Genomic DNA, 25,573 nt, shown 5'->3' with positions numbered 1-25,573 from the left:
TACTCTGAAATGGTTTTCTTATTATTTCCTTTATTTTTATATGACATAGGCATCAAGCAATGGATATGATAGAAATAATCGAAAATACAGCATTTTCCAAAGACTACCCTTTTATTTTGTGTTATCTTTACACAAGCTTTACCTGTAATATCATTTGTTTATCATATTATCAATCTGCAAACTCAAAATTTCAATATTTTGGAAATATGAAATGTGATACCAATATATGTATCTACAAGTATTCCAAGCAATACATCATAGGTTTCATATATTTCTTTATATTGTAGTGAATAGCGCCCCCATATGTTGACCTTGAGAAATTTCAACCATGACTAATAGTGAAGGTTGACTTTCTTTTCCGTTATGGTAAATATTAAAATGATTGATATGAAATAAAAACATATATGCTGGGGATAAAGAAATACAAAGAAAAAACATGATTTCAGCGTATTTCCTATGTATTTCTTTATATTTTGGTAAGTAGCGCCTTCAGTGAATGGCCTTGAGAAATTTCAAATGTTGGGTCATGTAGAGTATGAGTTGCTCTATCCATGTGCCAAATATGACGGTCATACATCATATAATAAAGAAGTTATATAGGGGGGGGGGGGCACAATGTGCCCCCCCCCACCCCCACCCCCACCCCCCTTGGGCCTGGAAGGGGTCAAAATAGCTTGGGCTTTATAGGGTTAAGGGAATCATATCCATTAGTTAGATTTTGATCGATTATAATAGGAAAGATTGGTTTTTTAGGTTTTTTGTACAATGCATAGTTTGGACTTTTCCAGTGCTTTGTAGCATTTCTCCTGCATAAACACTTTCGCTCTACATCAGTAGTCTTGCTGTAATCAAGAAGCAAATTTGTAGAAGTTAGAACCTTTGGAAATTATGTTTGCCTGTTTGCTTGCTTATTTGTATTTTAGTTACACACAACATGAAAATCGAGTGGTTTTCAGCTGCCCCCTCCCACACATACATACACACATACACACACACACGCACGCACACACACACACACACATACACATATCAATTCGAAGGCTTATCAAGATAAATGAGGCGAAAGGAGATCTGTTAGTTTTAATATGATCTTTTTGCATGAGGTCTTGTTGATAATTTGTCCTTTATTACATCCTCAAGTAATTATAGAATTATAGGGAAATTAACATTATGTGTGGAACCAGAAAAAAAAAAAGATCAACAGAAATCAGCCAAACTACCCGATGTCTCAAGGATAAAGCTAGATACTAGTACATGTATATGCCTACGTTTTCCAGCGGCATGATGATGAACCGTTGGATATCATATTCTTCACTGGAGTTTCACCTAACGAGTGTGCACTTTATTGCTATCATTTTTCTTTCCTGGTACTGTATGCAGTATGCTAATATGGACTGCTTTTTGGAGCATTGTTGTTGAACCTGTATTATAGCCTAGATTGTCTCACCTCCCTGGTCTCAACCTGCTCGAGGGAAATTATCATGGAGTTGAGGTCCAGAGTAAAAGCACTTCATATCTGTTTTATATACCGAATGAAGTGAAACAATTTTTTTTGGTCGATCAATCACAATCTAGGTACTAGAACAGATTGATCGTGATATGCGAAGTGGTGCTATGGGTGACTAGTCTTTCTTCTTTATTTTTTTTTTGTTGTTGTAAGGATATCACGTCATTATACAGGGAGAAATAGGCCCTACAATGTTTGATAGTAAACAAGGTTTAAAGAGAACCCAAACCCAAAGATCAATGTCGTTTGAGTGAAAGAAGCAAAATTAGTAGAACACATCAGTGAAAGTTTGAGGAAATTCGGACAATTGGTGCAAAAGTTATGAATTTTTAGATTTTTAGTGTTGGAGCCGCTGGATGAGGAGACTACTAGAGGTTATGACGTATGTGTGGAAAACAATATAAAGAAAATTTAAAGAAAATTCCACAAAAGTTCACTTTTTTAGCATAATGATGAGCACTTGACTAACCGATTTCAGAAAGCATGGGGGATGATTGCTATGTCAGTATCAAGTTGATGGGATGTGCAATTTTCATGAAAAGAAGTGAGACATTCAGAATTATTTTCATGAAAAGAAGTGAGACATTCAGAATTATTTTCATGAAAAGAAGTGAGACATTCAGAATAATTTTCATGAAAAGAAGTGAAACATTCAGAATTATTTTCATGAAAAGAAGTGAAACATTCAGAATTATTTTCATGAACAGAAGTCAAACGTTCAGCATTATTACCATATAAAGTGTATCAATCGATGACGTACGATGATAACAAACAGTTTACACTAATACTAATCAACCGTAATACAAATCAAAATCGTTTCAATGTTGGCATGGACTTAATGATAATGTTAACTATCAAAATAACGTCATTAGTTTCTTGTCTTGATTGCATTCTTTCTTTCTTCTTAACGTTCTATAGAAGCGTAAGAAGCACAGATGGTTTTCTGGCAGATGAAAGATGTTTCGGACAAGCAAATTGCGTCGTTCCAGTCACGTGTTGTGTCGGTTTGTGCGTCACGGTACCACACATGACCACAGTCTTCGTTCCCTGTAGATCCACCGTTGCTGGGTTGGCCCTGGATCCATTTGGTGTAGTCCACCGGAGATCCATCGGCCCAGACGAAGGTTCCTTCGCTCTCTATGTCATTCAGTCCGAACCAGAACCCCTTTTAGTACATAATTACAAAAGTGGGGGGAATAAAGAAAAGAGGAAGTGGATTTGTTGAATATTATTGTAACTGTTGCAGCAAGCCTACAATCCACACGAACAATGAGTTTGAGTTTGAGTTTGAGTTTGAGTTTGAGTTTGAGTTTGAGTTTGAGTTTGAGTTTGAGTTTGAGTTTGAGTTTATTTTATTTCACCACGGGTCACTCACTTCAGCCAATGGCTGTTCTTCTGTGAGTCCGTGAAGTAAAAATCATACAATTACAAAATACAACATTTTAGACATAGTATAGGAAACGTTAATAAAGAACAACAAAAAACAAAAACAAAAACAAACAAACAAACACAAAAACAAATCATACAGAATCATGCATATTACATGAAGAAAATGGGAATTAAGATACTGAAAAAAAAAGATTGATGCCCAATGTTACAGTTCTTAAAATTAGTTCTCGGGTGTGGAACATCTAGTTTCATTATTCCTTTTCTCAGTATGTATACTTGTCTGTTTAAATGGAAATACATTACATACAATTTGTGGCATGGTCCTATTTACAATTCTATACATTACATACAATAACGGTTTATCACTTCTTTCAGTAAATGTAAATCTATCTTTAACTTTAAATTTGTTTGTATCAAATCAAATAATGCTTCACTTGAAAATCTCCATTTTACATTCATAGAAACTTTAAGTGCCCTATTTAATAATTTCTGAATTTTATCAATGCGTATTTTCCGCGCGTTTCCCCAAGTTATACTACAGTAATCAATCCTACTTTCAATGATAGTTTTATAAAATATCAATGCCATTTGCTCTGTTATATAAGGTCGAATCCTTTTTAACAAATATAAAAGGGTTTGTAATTTTTTATGCAATGAATCGATTTGATTTGTCCATTCTAAATATTGATCAATTCGCACACCCAGATACTTACAACTTGAAACACGAGTTATAACGGTGTCCTTTATCTGAATACATGGCTTCACTGAGTTGAGTTTCTTTCTTGACCCAATTAACAAAAATTCACACTTTGTAACATTGGGAGCGAGTTTATTTCTAGTTAACCATCTATGTATTCTCACCAATTCTTCATTTAAAACGTTCGTCAATCTATTCACATCACTACACGAGTAGTGCAGGCAGGTATCATCTGCGTATAATGAGACCTTACATTTCTTTACAGATAAAGGCAAGTCGTTTATGTATGGAACAAAAAGTAAAGGGCCTATATTTGACCCCTGTGGTATTCCACATGTGATTATCCGTGGACTAGATTGTACACCGTTGATAATAGTGCATTGTGTGCGATTGGTAAGATAGCTCCGGAACCATTCAACAACAACATCACTGATACCATACTATACGTAGTTTCTTCAGGAGGATACCATGGTCTACTGTATCAAAAGCCTTCTTTAAATCCAAGGTTACTATCCCAACAAAGTTGCCTTTGTCCATATTATCAAGCCAGTCTTCAGTGGTGGTAAGCAAGGCAGTCATGGTGGAATTGTTTGGCCTAAAGCCTGACTGGTGCTCACTAAGCAAATCATTTATTTGCAGATATCCGTAGAGTTGATCAAATATAAACTTTTCTATAATTTTTGTAATAATCGATAATATTGATATGGGTCGGTAGTTACTCATATAATTAGTTTTCTCACCACCCTTGTAGACTGGCGTAGTACGCGATCGTTTCCATGACAGCGGTACCTTACTTTGTTGTATTGACTGATTAAATATATATGTCAGCGGCTTAAAAACATATTCAGCTATTGATTTCAAAATGATAGCGGGGATATTGTCCAAACCAGTTGCTTTATCAACAGAGAGACTATTCAAACAGCTCAAAACATCTTTCTCATCTATCTTTTTCAATCTAAAATCATTTCCGTTGTCAACGATTCCAGGGTCATTGCTCCCGTGTTCATCGCTGACTTCAATGCTCTCTTGAATAATCTTGCCAATGTTTGTGAAGTGCTTATTGAAGCTATCAGCTATCTCAACTTTATCATAAATGTCCCTGTTTTCATTTGCAATACACATTATTCTTTCAGTCTGCGGTTTCCTAGGTAAAACATAACTCAATGATTTCCATACTTCGCCAGAGGTACCACAACTATTTTCAACACAGCTAGCAATATAATCTTTCTTTGCTTTCCGAATTTCATATGTTACTTTATTTCGCAGTAACTTATACTTATTCCAATCATCAGATAGACCTGATTTCTTTGCTACACGCTTTTGTACGTTCCTTTGTCTGATTAACTCGAGAACCTGCTCAGTGTTCCAAAGTGATTCTTTTTTCTTTATTCGTTTTTTCCTCAATGGAGCATGCTTGTCTATGATACCAGTTATCACCTCTTCAAACTTATTATACAATTTCTCCACATCAGTTTCTGTCATCATTATCATCCCATACTACAGACGATATATATCATTTTTCAACAATTCAAAATCAATCTTCTTTAGATTACGAGAAACCTTATACAAAATAAATGTCGAGCATCTTTTTGAGTGCGTCTTTCCCCAAAGGTACAATACACAAGGTAATGATCACTTAGAGTTAATGGCAATACATCCACCATTCCTATTTTTCTGCTGCATTTGTCATAATGAGATCAATTGTGGAAGATGTAGTAGCTGTATCCCTAGTTGCAGAATTCACTAACTGTTCATAACCATAACATTCAGTTACTTCAAACAACCTTTTAGTTTGCCACGATCTTTTCTCAGACATTGTATCACAATTCATGTCACCAAGAAGTATACATTCATAATCTAAATCTTCTATCTTCTAAAATACATGTACTGATTCAAGCAAATCAAATGCGCTCCGATTTGAGTGAGGAGGTCTATACCACGTAGCAAACAATACTGGTTTTACATATACACGTTTTATTTCAATAATTAACATTTCCAGCTCGGAATTCATCAGATCATATCTTACAATATAATCAACTTCATCTCGCACATATACAGCTACACCTCCCCCTGATCTATCCTTGTCTTTACGGATTATGCTATAGCCGTTACACAGTAATTCGTTATCATGAATTGATTCATTAAAGGACAAGTTCACCTTCATAAACATAAGGATTGAGAGAATGCAACAATATTAGTAGAACACATCAGTGAATGTTTGAGGAAAATTGGACAATCGATGCAAAAGTTATGAATTTTTAAAATTTTTGTGTTGGAACCGCTGGATGAGGAGACTACTACAGCTTGTGAGTCATTTGCGTACAACAGTATAAAGAAATTGTATAAGAAAATTCAACATATTTTCACTTTTTTTGCATAATAAAAGAGCACTTGACTTGCCTCTTTCTAAAGGCAGGGGGAATAATATTACCCGTAACATTTGTTGGTAGCGAGTCAGGGGAATGTGTACTTTTTTCAAAAGATGGAATTTTGTGAAATTCTCTTTATATTTTCCTTATATTGTTGTACGCATGTGACATCGTACACTGCAGTAGTCTTCTCATCCAGCGGTTACTGCACAAAAACTTCAAAAATTCATAACTTTTGAACGGATTGTCTGATTTTCCTCAAACTTTCAACGATGTGTTCTACTAATATTGCTACTTTCTCTCAAACCTTATGTTTATTAAGGTGAACTTGTCCTTTAAGATGTGTTTCACTCAGTGTTAACACGTGAATATTTGAGTAGTGAGTAAGCGCAATTCATCAATGTTCTTTGTCAGCGATGCACAGTTTAAATGAGCAATACACACAACACACTCATGAACTCACGCACACAAACACGCACACACACTCTCTCCCTCTCACATGTCTTTGGTCTATTGTTATCATTATTAAAGCAGGGGTTGTGGATTTTCGTGTTTGTTTTTGTTTTGTTTTTGGTTTTTTTGCGGGATGGGGGGGGGAGAAGGATTGCGCCCTGGGAAGTTGTGTTTTTTTTTCTTTTTTTTTTTTAAAACTAATTTCACGCTTGGATATTCAAATGATTCAATTTTTTTTCACTTTTCTTTTATTCTCCTTTTTATATTCCTTCGATGCTAGTCACTCTGGCGATCACCCGGGAGATTCAACGGGGAATCAGACAGGGAACATCACCGAGATTTTTTTTTTTTCATACTACTACAATGAATTAACGAATGAGCTCCGCTTTAATTTCTCTTGCCCACTCTTCTGCAGTGCGATTTATCAGTACACGCTGTTACGGCACATTTTGGTAAATCGGCACATTTTGGTAAATTACCAAAATGTGCAAGTTACCAAAATGTGCCGTCACTATGTCACGGCACACTTTGGTAACTGCACATTTTGGTAATTTACCAAAATGTGCCGATAGTGCACCTTTATACCTGACGGGATCAACTGTTACCAAAATGTGCAGTTAAAAGTGGATTTGTCTGCACATTTTGGACAATCTGCACATTTTGGTAACTGAACTAAAAACCCATGGATGGGCTTGAGATTTAATATGATACGGTCAAGGAGTTAAGGTGATATGGTCCTGCGTAAAGACAGGCAAGACACTTATTTAGCTCACCCGAGCTAAAGGCTCGAGTAAGCTATTGCGATTGCTTTTCGTGCGGGTATGCTGTGTGACCTGCGTGCCAGGTGCGTGGGGCTGACAACTCAGTGAAAGAATTCCTCTGAAGGAATGGCAGAAGTACCACAGAATGTCATTAATTTGGCCGCATACGGGGACTGCGAAATACATGCGTGGGAGTTGCCTGCGAGGTGCTGCCGCTAAGGGCCTCCTACTGGCGTTTTGCGTGTACCTCTGCGGGAAATTCCCACGACTCACCCGGAAAAAGTTTTGGTCATGGTGTAAACTTAGCTGCGGGTAAATCGGACTTGCGTGCGCACTTCCAGGCAAATACAGGCGAGATGCGCTAGGTACTGTCAGGTGCGGACCAACTGCGGAGAGCTCCGGGTAGCAAATTTGCTTCCCCGCAAGTCAAACTTCCCCAGATACGGTATGACAAGGCCTTGAGCATGTTCAAAATATGTTCCGAGTGAGTTGTCGGGGTACACGTAGAACACCAGTAGGAGACTCTTACCGGCAGCACCTTGCAGACAACTCCAACGCAGGTACTTCTCAGTACCCGTGAGTCGCTCGTAACAGAAAACGGATCGGTTTCAAAGTTTTCACGCAGGTCAAACGGAATACAGTAAAATACAAGTAGAAGATAAGAAGCTTATCACGCGTCTTGCAAATAAGACGCAAGTGCGAAACTCGTAAACATTCTTGTCCGCCCGCAGAAAATTTTCCTGTGTGCTGAAAAATCCCTACTCGCAACAAGCCCGCGTAGCTTGCCTGGAAAGGTGTGACACGGCCTATACAGGACGTGTCACATCTTTCCGGGCAAGCCTTGCGTGCGACGTGTGAAGAACAATTTTTACTACCCGGAGGTCCCCGCAGATGACCTGCACGTAACAGTATCTAGCACGTATCTCACCCGTAGTCGCCCGGAGGTGAGCACGCTAATCCTATTTACCCGCAACCATGTTAAGGCTTTGTCACATCTTTCCGGGCAAGCTACGCGGGTTTGTTGCGTGTGAGGATATTCCAGCATACCGGACAATTTCTGAGGGCGGACAAGGATTTGGGCGAGTTATGCATGTGTCTTACTTGCTGGATGCGTGCTACTTATGTTCTTCTTGCGTGTATTCTGTGTGACCTGAGTGCCAGGCGCGTGGGGTCTGACAACTCAGAAATTCATCTGAAGGAATGGCAGAAGTCCAGCAGAAATGACAGAATGTCATTATCTTGGCCGCGCTGACCGCATACGGGGACTGCGAAGTATACCTGCGTGGGAGTCTAGTTGCCTGCGAGGTGCTGCTCAAAACTTGGCTGCGGGTAAATCGGACTTGCGTGCGCAGCTCCGGGCAACTACGGGCGAGATAATTTTCCTGCGTGCTGGAAAAACCTTAATCGCAACAAGCCCGCGTAGCTTGCCCGGAAAGGTATAACACGGTCTTTAGGCTGCCGAACTCATTCGGTGGGGACAAAAACCAGCCGCACTTACAATTTGTGGGGGGGGGGGGGGGGGGGTTATGATTGTGGAGGAGCAGAAAGTTACCAAAATGTGCCGTCAATGTCCTGCACATTTCGGTAAATTTACCAAAATGTGCAATTACCAAAATGTGACGTAACATATGCCTTGTTACGGCACATTTTGGTAACTGCACATTTTGGTAATTTACCAAAATGTGCAATTTACCAAAATGTGCCGTAACACACGCTATGATGCATAATATACGCGCTTGGCCTACAAGATGTTGGTACGCTTCATCGTCAACCGGGAATTCGCTGGGACACCTGCGAGTTTACCTGGGACGGTTCGAGGGTAAGATTTCAGAAAAGTCACCCGGCAATTTACCCGAGAGTTTACCCTCGATGCATTTCATGCTTCAGGGTAACCCGCGTGTGTCCGGGAAATTTTGGGTGAAATATTTGCTAAGCATGAAAGGGATAATAGGGCCTACTATTGTCGTATCCCGCAAGCGCACATGCACTGCAGAGGAGCGGTCTGGAGAATTTCGAGCAGGTGATCCCCATTTGATTCTCCGTTTATTTCCAAGGTGATCATCCGAGTGACTAGTATTATTACATATCGTGAAAGGGGTAAAAAAGAAAATGGTGGATTGGTCGCAGCCCACCACCTACCTCCCCAGCCCCGGCTCCGCGACCCCTGTAAAGGTTTGATATATTCGAAAAATGAGACTAAAACGTTTTGGTAGAGGCTACTATATAATCCGGTGAGATTTTTGTGCCAAAATTGATTTTTTTAAAGCTAACTTTGTCAATTTTGGAGTGTTGAATCCCAAAAACTTTGGTTCCATTTTTCTGACCACGTCTTCAGCCGCCATTCTGAATTTCAAAATGGCCGCCTTAGCAAACTGTATTTTTATCCATATCGCTCATTAAGTGAGCATGGTAGAAGCTTCAAATTCGGTGCAAAATGCATGGTTGTGATGTCAGACACTCTGGTATATCTTTTTCTGATATTATGGATTGTTTTGATACAAGTTGTAGGCTGCCATCTTGAATTTCAAAATGGCCGCCATAGCAAACAGTATTTTGAACCACATACAGTGAGCATGGTAGAAGCTTCAAATTTGGTGCAAAATGAATGGTTGTGATGTCAGAAACTCTGATATATCATTTTCTGATATTGTGGATTGTTTTGATACAATTTATAGGGTGACATCTTGAAATTCAAAATGGCCGCCATAGCGTTTTTACCCGTATCTCATGTTGCAATTACAGTTGTATTATAGGAGCATCAAATTTTCACTAATCAGTAACGCACATGCTTGTGGTGTCCAACGTTCCAGTACAGCTGTTTCCTATTGTGGATCATTAGATAGGCCGCAATCGTGAAATTCAAGATGGTGGCCATAGAAAAACATAATGTGGTAAGCGCCTTAGATGAATTTGCCAAAATTGTCCTAGTTAGACCGAATTCATTTTCAGGTCACGCAGAACGAGAGCCATCTCTTAGTTCAAAATGACCGCCATAAATTCAGACTGTTAGGACGAGGTTCCAAAGACGTCATCAAGCCATCTTTCAGGGGCAAAAACTGCGTATGAGGGGGGGGGGGGGGGGGGAGGAGGAGAGGAGGGGTCCTTTACCACTTCCCATAAGTGTGGGAAAGCCTGTACAAGCGTTACATCCCACGTCCCATACTAGCCAGGCGGGAATGCACTGCGTGCTACAGCTATGCGCTTAATACACACGTGATCTGTTTTTGCCTCTCAGACAATACATTATTTGGTGTAGTGGAACCTAGTTAATAGTTATATTTAATCCCAGGTATCAGATATTTGTACAAAAGCAAGCATTGATACGATTGTGGGATCTTCCAAAACTTGATGCTGCCTCGAAAGAATGAAGACAAACAAGGAAAAGTCTCGCAATGGCAAGGAATGCCATGGTCACCCTACCAGGCATCCCTTTCACAAGCTTATTTGTTGACCACAAAAATGAAACAACTCATCAGGGAGCTCATATGGCTGGATGTATTTCTGGAATAACACAGAGTGAACATTGGTGAATAAGGAATGTCAATGAGTAGGTTTTTTTCCTGATTGCCCTTGTGTGGGTCATCCTCAAAATTATTATCAACTAATATCAAGACTTCCAAGATGCTTACTGCTGTACCGCCAATGATTCTAAAACTACACAGGAGCAATAATAGCTCAGTTCTGTGGCACTTTGGATGCATCAGAATTCCTCGACAATTTAGAACACCATCACATGAGGGTAATCTCAAAAATTGTCACTGCATTGAAATTGATAAATGTGCATGGTGTTTGGCAATCAGGTATCGGGAACATTCAAGGAGGATATTCTAGAAAGAGATAAAAAGGGAAGTTGTCATGTTCTGTACTAAGAATTTGTATCTGAAAGAATTTGAAAATAAAATATCTACCTCGGCTAATATGAAAAGGCCAGACATTCAGCTCTTGCAATTGAAATACACCATGTAAGATTGGATCAAAAGTCACTAAGCTTAAGAAGACCACAACCTTCTTCTAACACTTCTACCGGTACAACAGTCTGATAGACCTATCATTTTTCAGTCATTGCTGGACGATACAATTATCGGAAGTTAAACGTTCTAGTCTTCCAAGTAATTCCACTATCACTCTTCATCTTACAATTTTATGGCCTTCTCATTCTCAGTAACAAAGGTTAATTTTTCATACCCATGCATTAGAAACCCACAAAACTGAGCCAAATAATCAGCCTGAAAGTTGAAATACTGATTAGTCAACACAGATACCACATCACAGAAAAAAAAAGAAACAAAGGTTCATCAAAGATGCCATAGGAGTTGTCACTCGTCACAACGAGGAAGCAGATATCCTCGTTCCATTTCATGTATTAGATGCTACTTCAAGAGCAACAGGGAATTTCAGAGATATTGATGATTATTTCGTATAGACACTGACATTTTTATTCTAACGGATCTTTGCTTTACACTTAATACTGCATCGCATTTTATCTGCTCCATCACTGGAAAAAGAGATGATAAAGTATATACAATTGCCATTGTTGATAGATTATGTTCGCAAATTGTTGCGAAAAACAAAGGTCTGCTTGGCCATGCCTTTCATGGTGCAGGCTGAAGTTGAAAATTTGAGGATGTCTCAAAGAGCAGATGGATCAAGAATTCTCTAAGCCTTGAATCATGCAGAATGTGCAATGACACAGTCCATGCCTTCCAGAAGTTGGGTGTGGATGACTTCAACCTGGACAATCTCCCGCTTTGCTCTCGTAGAGTCATGATACAACCAACACATCCAGAGAACAAACCTCGATTAACTTTCACAGCCTAATTTGTGCCTCTACTTACAGGGGAATATTATGGTACACTGTAGTTATTTCCAGCGGATATACGTAAACTGTGCAATTAAATGCTTTAAACTTCCTACACCAAAGGTAGCCACAGAATTCATTATCATCTTCATATAGCAAGAAATGCAAAGCCATTTGTTTCTGGAAGAATTTAGAACCAATTCTCCCCTGTGTACAGCCCTATACAAGTGCTGTGACTTCGAAAACACATGCAGGGAATGAGCCTACTACCCTAAGACATCAACTAAGTACAGGCCCGTAGCCGGGGGGGGGGGGGGGGGGGGGGGGTGCGTCGGGTGCGTACGCACCCCCCAAATTCTGAAAGGTCCACTTTTTCATAATAACGGTTTTTAGCAATTCTCAAGATAACAATCCAAATAAATATAAAGACACATTATATGCTACGTAAATGTGGAAGAGTACGTTTAACAATGTTAAAAATAACTGTACGAAACCCTTTTGTTGTATGAACCATCGGATCGTCCCCATGCACACAAACACAAATGTTATGTATCAATTTGTGCGAGCTATTATTATATTGGCACTGCATGCCATGGCCCTTGGCGCGTGTGACCGGTGTTTTTTTTTTTTCCACTGGCCGCCCGAGTACGTGCTATTCGTGGATGACATTGAGGTTGACACTTGCATTTTTTCACAGGAACAGAGGTAAGTGGATGAAAATCTAATAGCCTCAAGTTTACATATATGATAAAAATTAAAGAAATTTCCTCGAAATTACTATAATCGAAAACATGAGACATTTTATATCTACGTCTCACAAAGATATAGTACATGTATATATAAGTACATGTTGGCATGATAATGCCTGGGGATAGATTATTATGTCAACTATTTTCCATTATGAATGCATGCTCCAATCAAATTGTGAAAAGGTGGTCATGAATTAGCATTTCTTACGAACGATCAGGAGAGACAAAACAAAATGAAAGGCCTGTCTTACTCCAGTTCTCTTGTAACACTCATTGGGCCATTATGCATGCCCAACGAATTATAATAGCTGCTTTTTCTAGCCCTTTTGCTAGTACCAACATTCGAGAAAAGATCATCTATCAAGTAACTGTACGGTCTCCGTGCATAATCTAATGCTTTTAAACACACTCCTACTCTACTACTACCTTTAATATACTATCTTTAATATTATTAAATCTAAAATGATTATTTGAAAGTTCGGAAATGCTGGAAATATCCTACCACAAGGAGGCAAAATATAAATGGTTCACATTTACAATTCATTTTGTTTTAAAAATTTTCTTATTTATTTTCGTTTTTGACAAACTCGCATACCAACGGCTGATATACTGTATAGTAAAGTGAATGTTTCATCTTCCAAACAGCATCCAATGGGATGGAAAACTCCAACTGAAAGGTGGACACCGTGACCATACTCGCTAAAGAAAACGCGTAATAGGGGTCGTTTTTTCTCACGGATTAGATGGAAAGTGTGATGTACGAGCGTATATAATCAAAGGGTATCAAAAAGGCCGAAATTTGGGAAAATGGTATATTGTTCAATCATGATGAAGTACTTCTTTAGGGTGCAGGAAACATTTAAGGAATACTCGTTTTTAAGGCCCGAAAAAATCATATGATCATTACTCGTTTAGGGGCCGTTTTGAAAGTCCATGTATGAGTATGGTGTCCACCTTTTAATTGTCGCTACCCCTCCCGGGACAGTATCAAAGGACCGTTTTGTTAATTAACGCAATCCCCCTTTCCTTTAAAAATCCTGGCTTCAGGCCTGCTAACGCGGGTATACAATAGAAAAAATAAAAGTTAAAACAACACCAGGAAAATCACTATTCTCAATTTTGCGGCGCGCTACGCGCGCAGAGTCTCGAACACAATTAAACTTTGCAACTTCCTGGCAAAATGAGTTTTTACTATTTCCTAGATGAAATACCGTAACGCGATTGCATGCAACAGACAAAAATACAAATTTCCTCGAGACTTTAAAACGTCATTAAAACAGTCAAAATTCACAATTTGCGGCGCGCTTCGCGCGCAAATTCTTATACAACTTTTGTAGTTCGGTCGTCCAAAGAATATATATATATATATATATATATATAATATATAATCATGTGTGTGTGTGTGTGTGTGTGTGTGTGTGTCATCATTGGTATTGGTACCGAAGGTCCGTTTTTTTAGTGACCGCACCCCCCCCCCCCCCTTGAAAAATCCTGGCTACGGGCCTGAAGTAAACATCACATGAACTTTTTTGTACACGGCTAATATTGTATATCTAAACTCCATAACCAAATCGTCTAAATGGGGGCATTTATTCACTCAGATACAGTTATTGAGGCACTTTTGAAAGTCATTTGCTTTGACACCAGAATCACATGATTTTCCATTCACAAGTTTTACCCAAATGCAATGCTCTTAAAGGAATGTTTCCAATGGCAGCCATTTACACAAAGCGGTCCCGCCTATACGCAATGATCATACTATTTATTGAAGTGATTGACTTACACATGGATATAGGTCCTACTTGAAAGTGCTCCAGCATGCTTGAGTTTGCATGGTAAAGATCTTACAGCACCAAATATGGGTCGAAATCCATCTTGAATTTCAAGAGTGGCAGCTAATGCGAATAGCCCATTATTACAGACTGTATATAATTATGTGTGTATGTGTGTTTGTCAAAGAATGTACAATGTACACCACCATACAGTAAACATTGATTTGCCAAAAAAGCTGCCTGTAACCACAGATATTAGCTGAAAAGCAGCCATTTTGAATGATAAAATGGCAGCCTTTTAAAAATGATCTGCAATTTTAGGGAGGGGATCAAAGTGAATCTGAATGTTCAACATCATGAGACCGGTTTATGCCCGAAATGTGAACTTTCTGTATTATTTACAACATGAAATATGGGTCAGAACATACATTCTGGTATGGCGGCCATTTTGAATTTCAAGATGGCCACCTATACTATCAAAATGGACCATCATTTCAGAAAAAGATGTTTCAGAAAAACGGATAGCGTGCTCATGCTCTTTTCCCCAAGTTAGAACCTTACACAAGGCATACGATTATGGCTACATAGGCTCAATTATATTTGCTATGGTGGCCATTTTGAATTTCAAGATGGCCGCCAACCAAAATAATCCATCATTGAAAACAAAAATGTATATATTAGCATGTCTGACATCATACGCATGCTTTTTGCCCCAAATTTATACTTTCCATTACGCTTACAACCTGAGATACAGCTAAAAATACATTTAGCTAAGACGGTCATTTTAAATTTTAAGATGGCAGCCCTCAAATTGTATTAAAACAACCTACAATGTCAGGAAATAGTGTATCAGAATATATGACATCATAAACGTGCTTTTGCGTCAAATTTGAACCTTTTATGATGCTCACATTACGAGAATTGGGTTAAAATACAATTTGCTATGGCGGCCATTTTGAAATTTGCTATGGCGGCCATTTTGAAATTCAAAATGGCGACTGAAGACATGGTCGAAAAAATGGAACCAAAGTTTGTTGGATTCAGCACCCTCTAATTGACCAACTTTAATAGCCAAAGAATCAATTTTGGCACGAAAATCTCACGGGATCCAATATTTCGACATAGCAGACCGTATAATCTTGTGTAAAACAAATTTGCAAGACTGCGTGCACAGTCTGGGTATATAGACAATAGCGTTGCTATGTACTATTCGAGTCAAATCCGCATGCGTTCGGCTGCTATGTATGGGAGGCATAATTATCCAGGGAGATATAGCCTATTATATACCTCATATATAGAATTCTCTCATCTGATTGGTTAAAAGTGGAGTCATAAAAATAGCTGTGCCCCATTTTTGATCAAAATGACGTCATGATTTACTGTGCCCTGTACATTGCTGTAAATAGGTTTGGAGACAGTCGCAACCCCGTACACATAGATCACTCATACGCGCGCACCAATGATACAACCGCCGCACAGTGGGCCAGAATGAGCTCGAAAGTGCGCCAAAATTATATTCCGTGGTTTCTTTTTACCCAAATTTGGTGTGTAGGGGTAATTTGGAGCGTAGAATTGATTGAACATAATTTCAAACTCATATGACGTCACTGTGATGCTGTTTTTTCATTGGCTACCAAAAATCTGTGTAAATGACGAATAAAGCAATGCAAATCTTAGGCTGTTATTTTTTTTTTTTAAAGATTAATATTTATCTTTTCACATTCACTGACACTGCTTATATACTACCATTGAATACACGATGCTTACATGTCACAGAAAGTGTGTAAACATTCGGGTTTCGTTAAAAGAATCGAATTTATGCTGAATGTTCCATATTACACACGTACTGCAAAATGATACTGTTGTCCGTGTAAACTAGTTACAATATAGGTTTATGATGTACATGTATGAACGCTGTACTTCTGGGTGAATTTATTCACTTTATTTTAGCAGGACATAAAATAAAATGTGCGATATAAAATCAATCTCTGATATAGTTCTTATCTCTCTACTTCATAATTATAACCTTAGGTCTATGCCATATCAATTCATGATTACAAGCGCAAAAACCACTTTGTCTAATTTTACTGGAAAAATAACAAATTGTGAAGTCAGTAATCAGGAAAATGACAGGTTATGATTTAGCAGCCAAGAATGAGTCTGCCGTGTATAAAAGTTTACTTGGAAAAGTTTTTTTTTTTTATTTTGATGAAAAATTTATCGGAATCACTATCATATGAAATTATTAATTCATCCACGTTCCACAATAATTTTTTTTTTTCTCATCAGTCGTCGGAAGCAAAGTTTTTTTTTTTGTTTTTTGTTTTTGCTTCCGACAACCCATAAAGTGTATGGGATCACAGTCTGATGAATCCGACTTGTATTGGTCGCCTATCAGGTCAATGTCAGACATGTCACGCATGATCCGATGAGGCAAGATCGTCCGATGAGGATCACGCGAGCAATGTCTGACAATCACCTGCAATCGGATTCACAAACTGCGATCCTATACACTTTGCTGAGCGGCCGGAAAGCAACAGACTTTGTTTCCAACGAGTAATCGATGAGAATAAAATCTCTGTGTTTTGGTGTATAACGTTCTATCTGCATATGTCAAGAGTAGGATCGAAGTATTTAGGTGTCCACACAGTATGTAACGCAGTGGAAATAGCTACGTTTACAGTAGTGGCTATGACAATTATGAACAATAGGCTATATGGCCTTGGCTATGTGCAATTATGTACTCTTTTATCGTCTGAGGAGGGGTCTTTTAGGTGCCAGACTAGCCCTATACAATCTGTTTGCCTCTTTTTCAGTGTTATTCATGTTTCTGTGCCTTTAACGTGCGAGAAAAAAAAAAAAATTTACAAAAGTGCCGCCCTCATGAGGCCCCGTATGATATAACAGCATTCCTGAGCGGCTGCAAGGTCCAAAATAGACGTAATGTGTCGCGGAAAATCAGCTCTAACACAAAAAGTGGCGAAAGGTGGCAGCCAAATCTGGTATCAGCTTAAAGCTGAGACATCAAGGAATGTGGTGGTAATAGAATTTAGTTGGAAATCCGTGGCAATCTAAACTTTTCATTAGGGTATATTAAAAAGACAAATGATTAGCCTCTTTTCCAGGATATTTAGCGTAAAATATTCATGAACATTAAGTTTCTTTGCATTTTTACGGCATTCATAACGTAAAATGAACTCTGAGAAATATGTGGGAGAAATTACAGGTTGATATCTCAAAAACTACATGTTGACATTACTTATTTATTAAAGAGGTTACAATTTGCTTTGAAACTCTTAAAATATTGTATTTTGCTACTTCAGGTAGGAAATATACCCCTTTAATGTACATACCTGATTTAAATATTTCAATGATAAATTCCTCAAAGTAATAGCCTCTCAAGGGCGCATGTCAAAAATTAAAAAATCCCAAGTGCCCAAAGTGACTTTTGGCGCACTTTGGTATCTCTCTGGCCCACTGTGCGCCGTGCTGTCGATCAACGTTGATTATACGAGTGCTACGGTATCTATATTTCGGAATCTATATTTTCAGTATATAAAACAAATAATGACAGCTTGATATTCGGGGCACAGTTAAAATCATGTAGGCCCTCGGTGATGTGAAAACCATAACTTTGCCCTCGGCTTCGCTTCGGGCATAGTTATGGTTTTCACATCACCTTGGGGCCCCGTAATTTTAACTGTGCCCCTCATAGCAGTCATTATTTGTATTCTACAGCTCCTAATTATTGTAGGACTTATTATTAACTAACACAAAACGAAGAACCAGTTATGCTAAAGCTGCACAACCATTGATGGCAGTGTTTCTCACGTCGTTTCAAACAGCATGTTAGGAAAGTCGGTACAAGTTATAGATGCCGCATAATGCGGGAGCCATCTCTCATGTCAAAGTGGACAGCTCCGGCCTGTACGCACCATGTTTATTCCGACTTGTTGACAAACAGGGTAATATACGACCATCATATTCTACAAACTTCCTCAAAACCGGCCATTAGAATTTGACAGATTTTTTAATGAAGTTTACAATTCTGTTAATCGTAATGGTATCAATTCACGTTCGCGGTCGCAGCCGCAGACGCAAATTTGACGAAGTAATAGGAATAGGATTTCGCCTTTCAACTATTCTGTCCGTCCTATTTTGCTGTATAATGCATTTAATCAAAACCAACCTTGGACTTACCCAAACTGGTGTAGGAACAGATGATCGCCACAGTTCGTACAAGAAGTCATTTTCTCCCTCGCTGTGCACTGACGCCAGGTTTCCCCCATGGTTCTGGCAGTGGTCCTTCGCAGCCGCCCATGTCTTCTCATCACCGAACATTCGGTAGCAGTAGTCCCCGTACTGCGTCCAGAGACTCTCGCAACGCATGGACAACTGCGTCGACAACTGCACTTGCGTGAGTGCGGCTAGGACGACTAGGGTAAGAGTAGCTGCTGCATGCATGGTCTCTAGTGGATGTCTAATCTTCTGCACTCCAGAGGCACAACCCCTTTATTTCTTTTTTACATGAATCTTATTGCTGGATGAGATGGAAAATAAAAGAGTATAGGAGGGTTATGAATGCAGGAGTTGGAAAGGATTTGACTGTAAAACAACTGATGTTGAACGAACTGACCACCTTTTAGGAAAGGTAGTCCATCTGTTCTTCTGTTCTTGTTATCACAAGAACCGGGAAAAGATTAAGTATTGACTTTGTTCCACTATCTATAGTTATTTCCAAATCTCTCGAGAAGTGTTCAAATGACAAAGTAATTTTCTGCATCTGATTGAGAATAATCTATCACCTAAATGCCAAGGAAGCACACAATCAAAAGATATGTGCCATAGCTTTGAGTGAGGTAGTAAAACGAGCAGGGCATTCAATTCAAAACGCCAATAAAGGAACACTAATTTCTTTCGAAAACTCAAAAGTTTGCTGTTTTTTAAAATTCTGTCTGGATGTAATGAACTTGATATCAAATTTTCTATTTTGAACCAAAAAATAAAGGTAAAGTGTTGGGAATAAAAATCGACTGTATACATGTGTAGGCCTACTGATTGATTGATTTTTTTATTGTTATCATTATTCATTGATTTAGACTTTTCTTTTCTCAAGCGATAGCGAATAGATATACGATAATTTTGCTCGGTGTCCAATGACAAGGAAAAGTCACTCTGATTCGTAGTTTCGTATCATAATTATTTGGTAAACTCGATGGCACATAACGGTTTTACATTGTGTGCCATAATAAATATATCCTTTAGATAGGTCAATGCCTATAGCAGTTAAAATTCTTGTACAGTATTCGTTACGAATGAGATATTTAATTTTATGCTGCATGCGTCAAGCCACTTACCTTGAGAGAGCGAATTGAGTCTTCTTCGTCAGTGAGAATCGTTTGTTAGTATAAGGGTCGAGGAAGTTTGCAGTCTTTTATAGAAAGTGGAACTCTGTGGTATGTATATATCTCTATGCCCTGAATGCAGCCTCCGTCATTAATGAATGTAGATCAGCAAATATTGCGTGTTAGTATCCCATACCTTAATAAATGCTCCTTGACATTTATTGACAGACTGATCATTCAGATGATTGTACCTATTCCATAAGCCCCCTCTTATTGAGAGAATCGTTTTCAATCCTGCAAGTTGCCCCCACCCACATCCAGAAAACGAATCGACGTCTCTGGTTCAAAACACTCCTCGATTTTGACATTCTGCCAGGATGACTCTGTTGATTTAGACAGATAATCATTAAAATGATAATTATGAGCATAATCATAATCATGGTCACCAAAATATTTGCTAATCGGCTTGCGCGTTAGTACAGGTATATTCAACCAGCAGATATTATCAAAGTGTATATAGTTGGTCTCTCATCATATTATTGAACAATGCTGGAGTTGGCTCAGTCGGTAGCGCGTCTGCCTCACGAGCACGCGTATGGAAACGCGGCCCGGGTTCGAACCCGAGTCTGGACTGAGCAATGTTGTGTGTAAGCATACCGTCCCCTCTGGCAAGAGGCAAAACACTCTGTCCCTCGGATAGGACATGAAATGGAGGTCCCGTGTATGAGAGAGTAATAACTCATGCACGTAAAAGATCCCGCTTCATTCATTCATCGCAAAAAGCAGTACAGGGTGTTTAACCCGGTGAAGTGGTTCCACCTCACATCCAACTGGACATCATGGAAGACCAGCTTTTTGATAACGTGGCTGAATATGGGCTATCCAGCCATCTCTCAGATGGAAATGAACAAACAAAAGTAAAGAGTCACTGCTGCACTGATATTCAAGTGAGTGGTATTGTCTCTTTATCCAGCTCTCTCAGATATTCACGAGAAAGTTGGTTCTGGAATTATAGGTTCCGTGACACTGTCTGTGTGCCCCTTCAATATGATCCGACGACATTGCTCTCCCGGCGATTGCTCGAAGAATCAAATGCGACATTTGCCCCACCGACATCTGCTTTGCTGACAATTACTAGAATTTGCGTTTACTTCGTTGATGATTTCTCCAAATACATGAGACATTTGCCTCGAGACAATTTACACCGTATATAAGTAATATATATATATATATATATATATATATATATACCGATTTTTGAACTCATGCTCTTTTTCCAAAAAAAAAGGAACACAAAGAGGGATAATATAATCTATATATATATATATATATATATATATATATATATATATATTATATATTATATATATATTATATATATACCATATACGTGTGTATATGCCATATATATATATTAACAACAAAATTATTCATACCCCTGAGAAATAATTAGTTTTGAGCGGATTTCTTACAAGTGAAGGAAGGAGTGATGGTGATTGGGTGTTAAATTTTTCACCTCATTTGCATAACAATAGAAATGTTGAGATATAGCACCCAAACCAATTTGTTGTTAACTGTATATATATATGTATATATATATATATATATATATATATATATATATATGTATGATAAGGTAGTCCACGTGTTGGCACGATAAAAAGATAAGTAACAAAGCTGCAACAAAGTTCATGCTGTAGTCACCAACGGTTTATTTCTTCACACAAATTTTCGAGCGTCTCGCCGCCCTTTCTCACATGTACATGTGCTTTCGGTGATGACTCTTCTTAAATTGGGATCCTTAGAAATTGGGATCATTTTTTATTTTCTGCCTGCAAAGACTGCATCATACAATGAAATAAATCGAGAAGCATTTGGTAATGTTGCCATTTTCGGAGCAATTTATTGTCGGTGAAGAAAGGCGAATTAAGACGAACCCGTACAGTACTGCCGTAAGAGATTCCATTCAAACTTTATATACTTTACAGGCATACAAACCGAACGGCTTTGACATTGTGGGAAAAAAAAATCCTAGATTTTGTTGCTCTGGACATATAATTACGTTGTTCGGTCGAATTTCATGTCTCTTTATTCAAGTATCATTATCTCACTTTGATAAACTTCATGCATAATCATTGCAATTCCATCAAAAAAAAAAATGAAGTAGATGTTAAATCACGAAAGTACAAACTGTTATACAGACAAGTCATGTTCTCTATAGAGAATAAATTCATGGTTATATGATAACGACTCAACATGTTCAGTTCCAAGTCATCCGGTCCATAGTTCAAAATGCAATGCCCTTATGACAACACCTGATTAAAACCTTTGTTTCTTTGTTCCCTGCAATCATTCCTTTGAACGTTTGTTTACAGGCGTCGCATCTATGTACACAATCACAATTATAGCAGGAAGTTGAAAAATAAATGTGACGGCGAACCATTCTTATCTAGAAGAAAAAAAAACGAATAAGGGCGTATTGCAGTAGTTGGAGGAGCTATTACATGGGGCACGGCATCATCGACAGCGGGGAAAAGGAATGTTGTGATACAGTTCCGCGAATGCATGGAATATGTAGGGTCAGTTCCATTCACTGAGTTTGCTTTTTATACCCAGAGTGCGTAAAAATATTATTGTAACAGTATTCGTAATTTTGAAAGAATCGTAATTCCGGAGGTACGTTATTCTGAGGGTTCGTTAACAAACAATTAAAAAGAAAATAGTTCATAATTTCGAAGATTCGTTAAATCCGAAAATGAAAAAAGGTGCATACAGTATTTCGAAGGTTGACACACCTTCTTTTCATTTTCGGATTATCTTCGCCCCTTCCCCTAACTCATGGTCTGCTTCGCTCGTTGCATACAAGGATTATAGGGCCTATAATTGATGATCGCTCTTTAGCTACTACAAAAAAAAAAGATAAATAAAAACTCTGCCCTCCATGCTATTTATACAGAACCCCTTAATATGTTATCATAGGTTGAGTTCAGTCCATGACAAGTACTTCTTTGGGGGCGAGGAATCAATCTATAGAGACTATTTACGATATCGATTACTTTCCCCCTGGCTCTTTGCTATTATACACAGAAAGCTCTTGCTCCATGCCTTTACACAGTATTGCCCTACAGGTCACGTGTGGGGTCATCCCACTAAGACCGGCATGATACTTTCATCTCAAATAGCAAAGTATACATTCCTATATCCCTCTCAACATTGCAATGACATTCATTTAAATAACTTGAAGCTACTTAATTGTCGCTCCTAGATCTATTCGACACCACGGCCCGGATATATTGATATTGATATATTGATTATATATTGATTTCTCTGCCCAAGCTAAGCATGGACATCACTTTTTTCGTTTAAAGCAAACATGAAAAACATATTATATCAAATCATGGGAATTAGCTGATATCTGACTATTGTAACCAAAAACGAAATAGTTTTAATTGTTTTGATACCTGTCCGGCCCCTCCAGTCTCCTTACATCAAACTATTCAATAAACATATTTAAGTTTTCTTAATTTGAAAGGCATCTAGATAAGTATCGTGCGCATGCTGGGCTCTTTCACTCGCACCGGCACTCACCTCACTCACCTCATTCTCTGTACATTATAGTGGCTATACAATTTTTGTTGTCGAAATGTGATGCCAGAATGAGTCTGCTTTTTTCTTTCTTTTCGATAAGTATACATGATGCATGTTTTGCCCATTTTCTTTTTTCTCCCTTCTCTTTCAAGGCTGTTGTATCTTCAAGCTATACGCTTATTTGACGACAGTCTTCTGCATTCACAATCCCAATACATGCGCTATAATTCAGTCAGATTCATTTCATTCCCAATTGACGTGTTCTCTAATTCTTTTCTCTTATCTGTACATGTATATTTCAGTTATGTTCGGATGTACACACTGCATGTTTTATTGTCTTGAAAACAAAAAGGAATGACTGTATTTCATTTGTAAAATATGTTCTATGCAGAAAATTCCTAATAAATTCATTTGAATTGAATTGAACTGAATTGAACTCTTCAAAATGCACACTCACAGAGAAGTCTCGAGTTCCCATTGTGTGCTGCATGTAAATCCCAAGTCTCTGATTCATTATCTCCAGCAGTCTGACTCGTAGTCCAAAAATGAAATAAACTTTATGTGGGTTTGCTAATCCGAAAATGAAATAAGGTTCGTTATTCCAAAGATTCATGAATCCGAAAATGAAAAGAAGGTGCGTCAACCTTCGAAATACAATATGTCTTTAAACTTTATTTTCATTTTCATTTTCAGTCCAATCGGTCAAGTTGGGAATGGGGAACAGGTCATTATCAACTTTCTTACGTTGAGTACATTAATGCTGTTGGGGACAGAACGAGATCTGTGTTGTAGCCACGTCTCCATCTTGAGTAATCAAGTTAATGATGAAGGATGGTTTGCGTCACATGATATGCCAGACTTGTAACTCGCTTGCATCTGTCCAATATCCAACGAATTTGCAATCCTTACTGACTTCACCATACCCTCAGCTCATGCTGATTTTTTTTTAAACAGAAATATCATCCTGAATCAGATTTTTGTTTTGTGCGTTTGTTTGTTTGTTTGTTTGTTTTGGTTTGCATGTTTGTTTTAGACTGATCTTACAGAAATACCCACGAGATTGATGGAAAGGGTCGTAATGTCATTAATGGGGTCTAGGGCAATTACCCCCTGGGCAATTACCCCGGAACCTTCCCCTGGCCCTAATCATAATCCTAATCCAAACCCTAACCCTAATTTTTACTCTAACCTTACCACTAGCCAGTATTTAGCCGGGGGTAATTGCCCTCTGGGGGTAGGGAGGATATCTTTACATATATTATGCCATTTCAGACAAAAGATGACACTGCCGTACTGGTCGTGAGGCCTCTCCCCGATTAGACTGATTCCAGAGATGCGAGATCGAGTACGAGACGACCCAGGATGAGTCTCCTGCAGGCAAAGGATATCACAGCAGTTCTGACTGCAAATCACAGCTCACAGGTCTTGCTTGGCCCCAGAAGGACCTTCAATGTTGGATGAGAAGATATTAAGAACCAGTCCTGACATCAGTGACAAGGACCTATGTTTTTATGTGTGATTCTGACATTATCCAACAGAATCAGGGCCGGCGGAGCGTTTTCAAAAGTGTGTGTATGTGTGTGTGTGTGGGGGGGGGGGGGGGGCACTTCCGGGTTTCATGAGCTAACAAGAAAAAAAAAACAGAACATAAACAAAAGACAACAAAAAAGAGATCTTCAGGTCATCTCTCCTTCCACTTCCACTTACGCACTTCCGGGTTTTTCCAAAAAAAAAAAGTGTGTGTGTGTGTGGGGGGGGGGGGGGATGGGCCCAAAGTGATGAAAGTTTTGATTCCTTTGTATGGTAAAAAAAAAAGTTCCGTTCCGCCGGCCATGAGAATCGTCTCCTGTCAGAATGAAGAAGACTGGGCTTCCGATTCAAGTAAAAACAAAAATGGACTTCTCTCTACGTAACTGTCGGAAAATGTTAGTGTCACCAGCAAAATAATGTTAATAGAGAATTATAAAGATGAAAATGCAATCTCTATAAACATTAGAATTTTGGTTTCCTTTCCAGCCACGGAGATCCCCTCTGACACTCGGTCTACAATGTAGGCCCTATATCAGTGTGTCTCTTAGTGGCCTGTGTGATATGATGAGATAACTTTTCTCTTAATGGAAATATTATCATAGGCTTGAGCAGTGT

The 25,573-nt window shown here is 38.6% G+C and overlaps 1 protein-coding gene across 1 annotated transcript; it reads right to left on the bottom strand.

Moving 5' to 3' along the window:
* Positions 1–830: 830 nt before the first annotated feature.
* Positions 831–18,959, bottom strand: LOC139718076 (alpha-N-acetylgalactosamine-specific lectin-like). Its single transcript, XM_071629569.1, has 4 exons — positions 18,696–18,959; positions 2,535–2,672; positions 1,448–1,462; positions 831–842 (listed from the first exon to the last, which is right to left on the bottom strand). The coding sequence occupies exons 1-4, from the start codon at positions 18,957–18,959 to the stop codon at positions 831–833; spliced, it is 429 nt and encodes a 142-aa protein (XP_071485670.1).
* Between the last annotated feature and the right edge of the window lie 6,614 nt (positions 18,960–25,573).

The sequence above is a fragment of the Diadema antillarum genome, unplaced genomic scaffold, assembly GCF_040938485.1.
Source record: "Diadema antillarum isolate AM-2024a unplaced genomic scaffold, OU_Dant_1.0 scf00000088, whole genome shotgun sequence".
Classification (NCBI taxonomy): Eukaryota; Metazoa; Echinodermata; class Echinoidea; order Diadematoida; family Diadematidae; genus Diadema; species Diadema antillarum.
The sequence above is the reverse complement of the archived record's forward strand: the minus strand, read 5'-3'. Positions and strand labels throughout refer to the sequence as shown.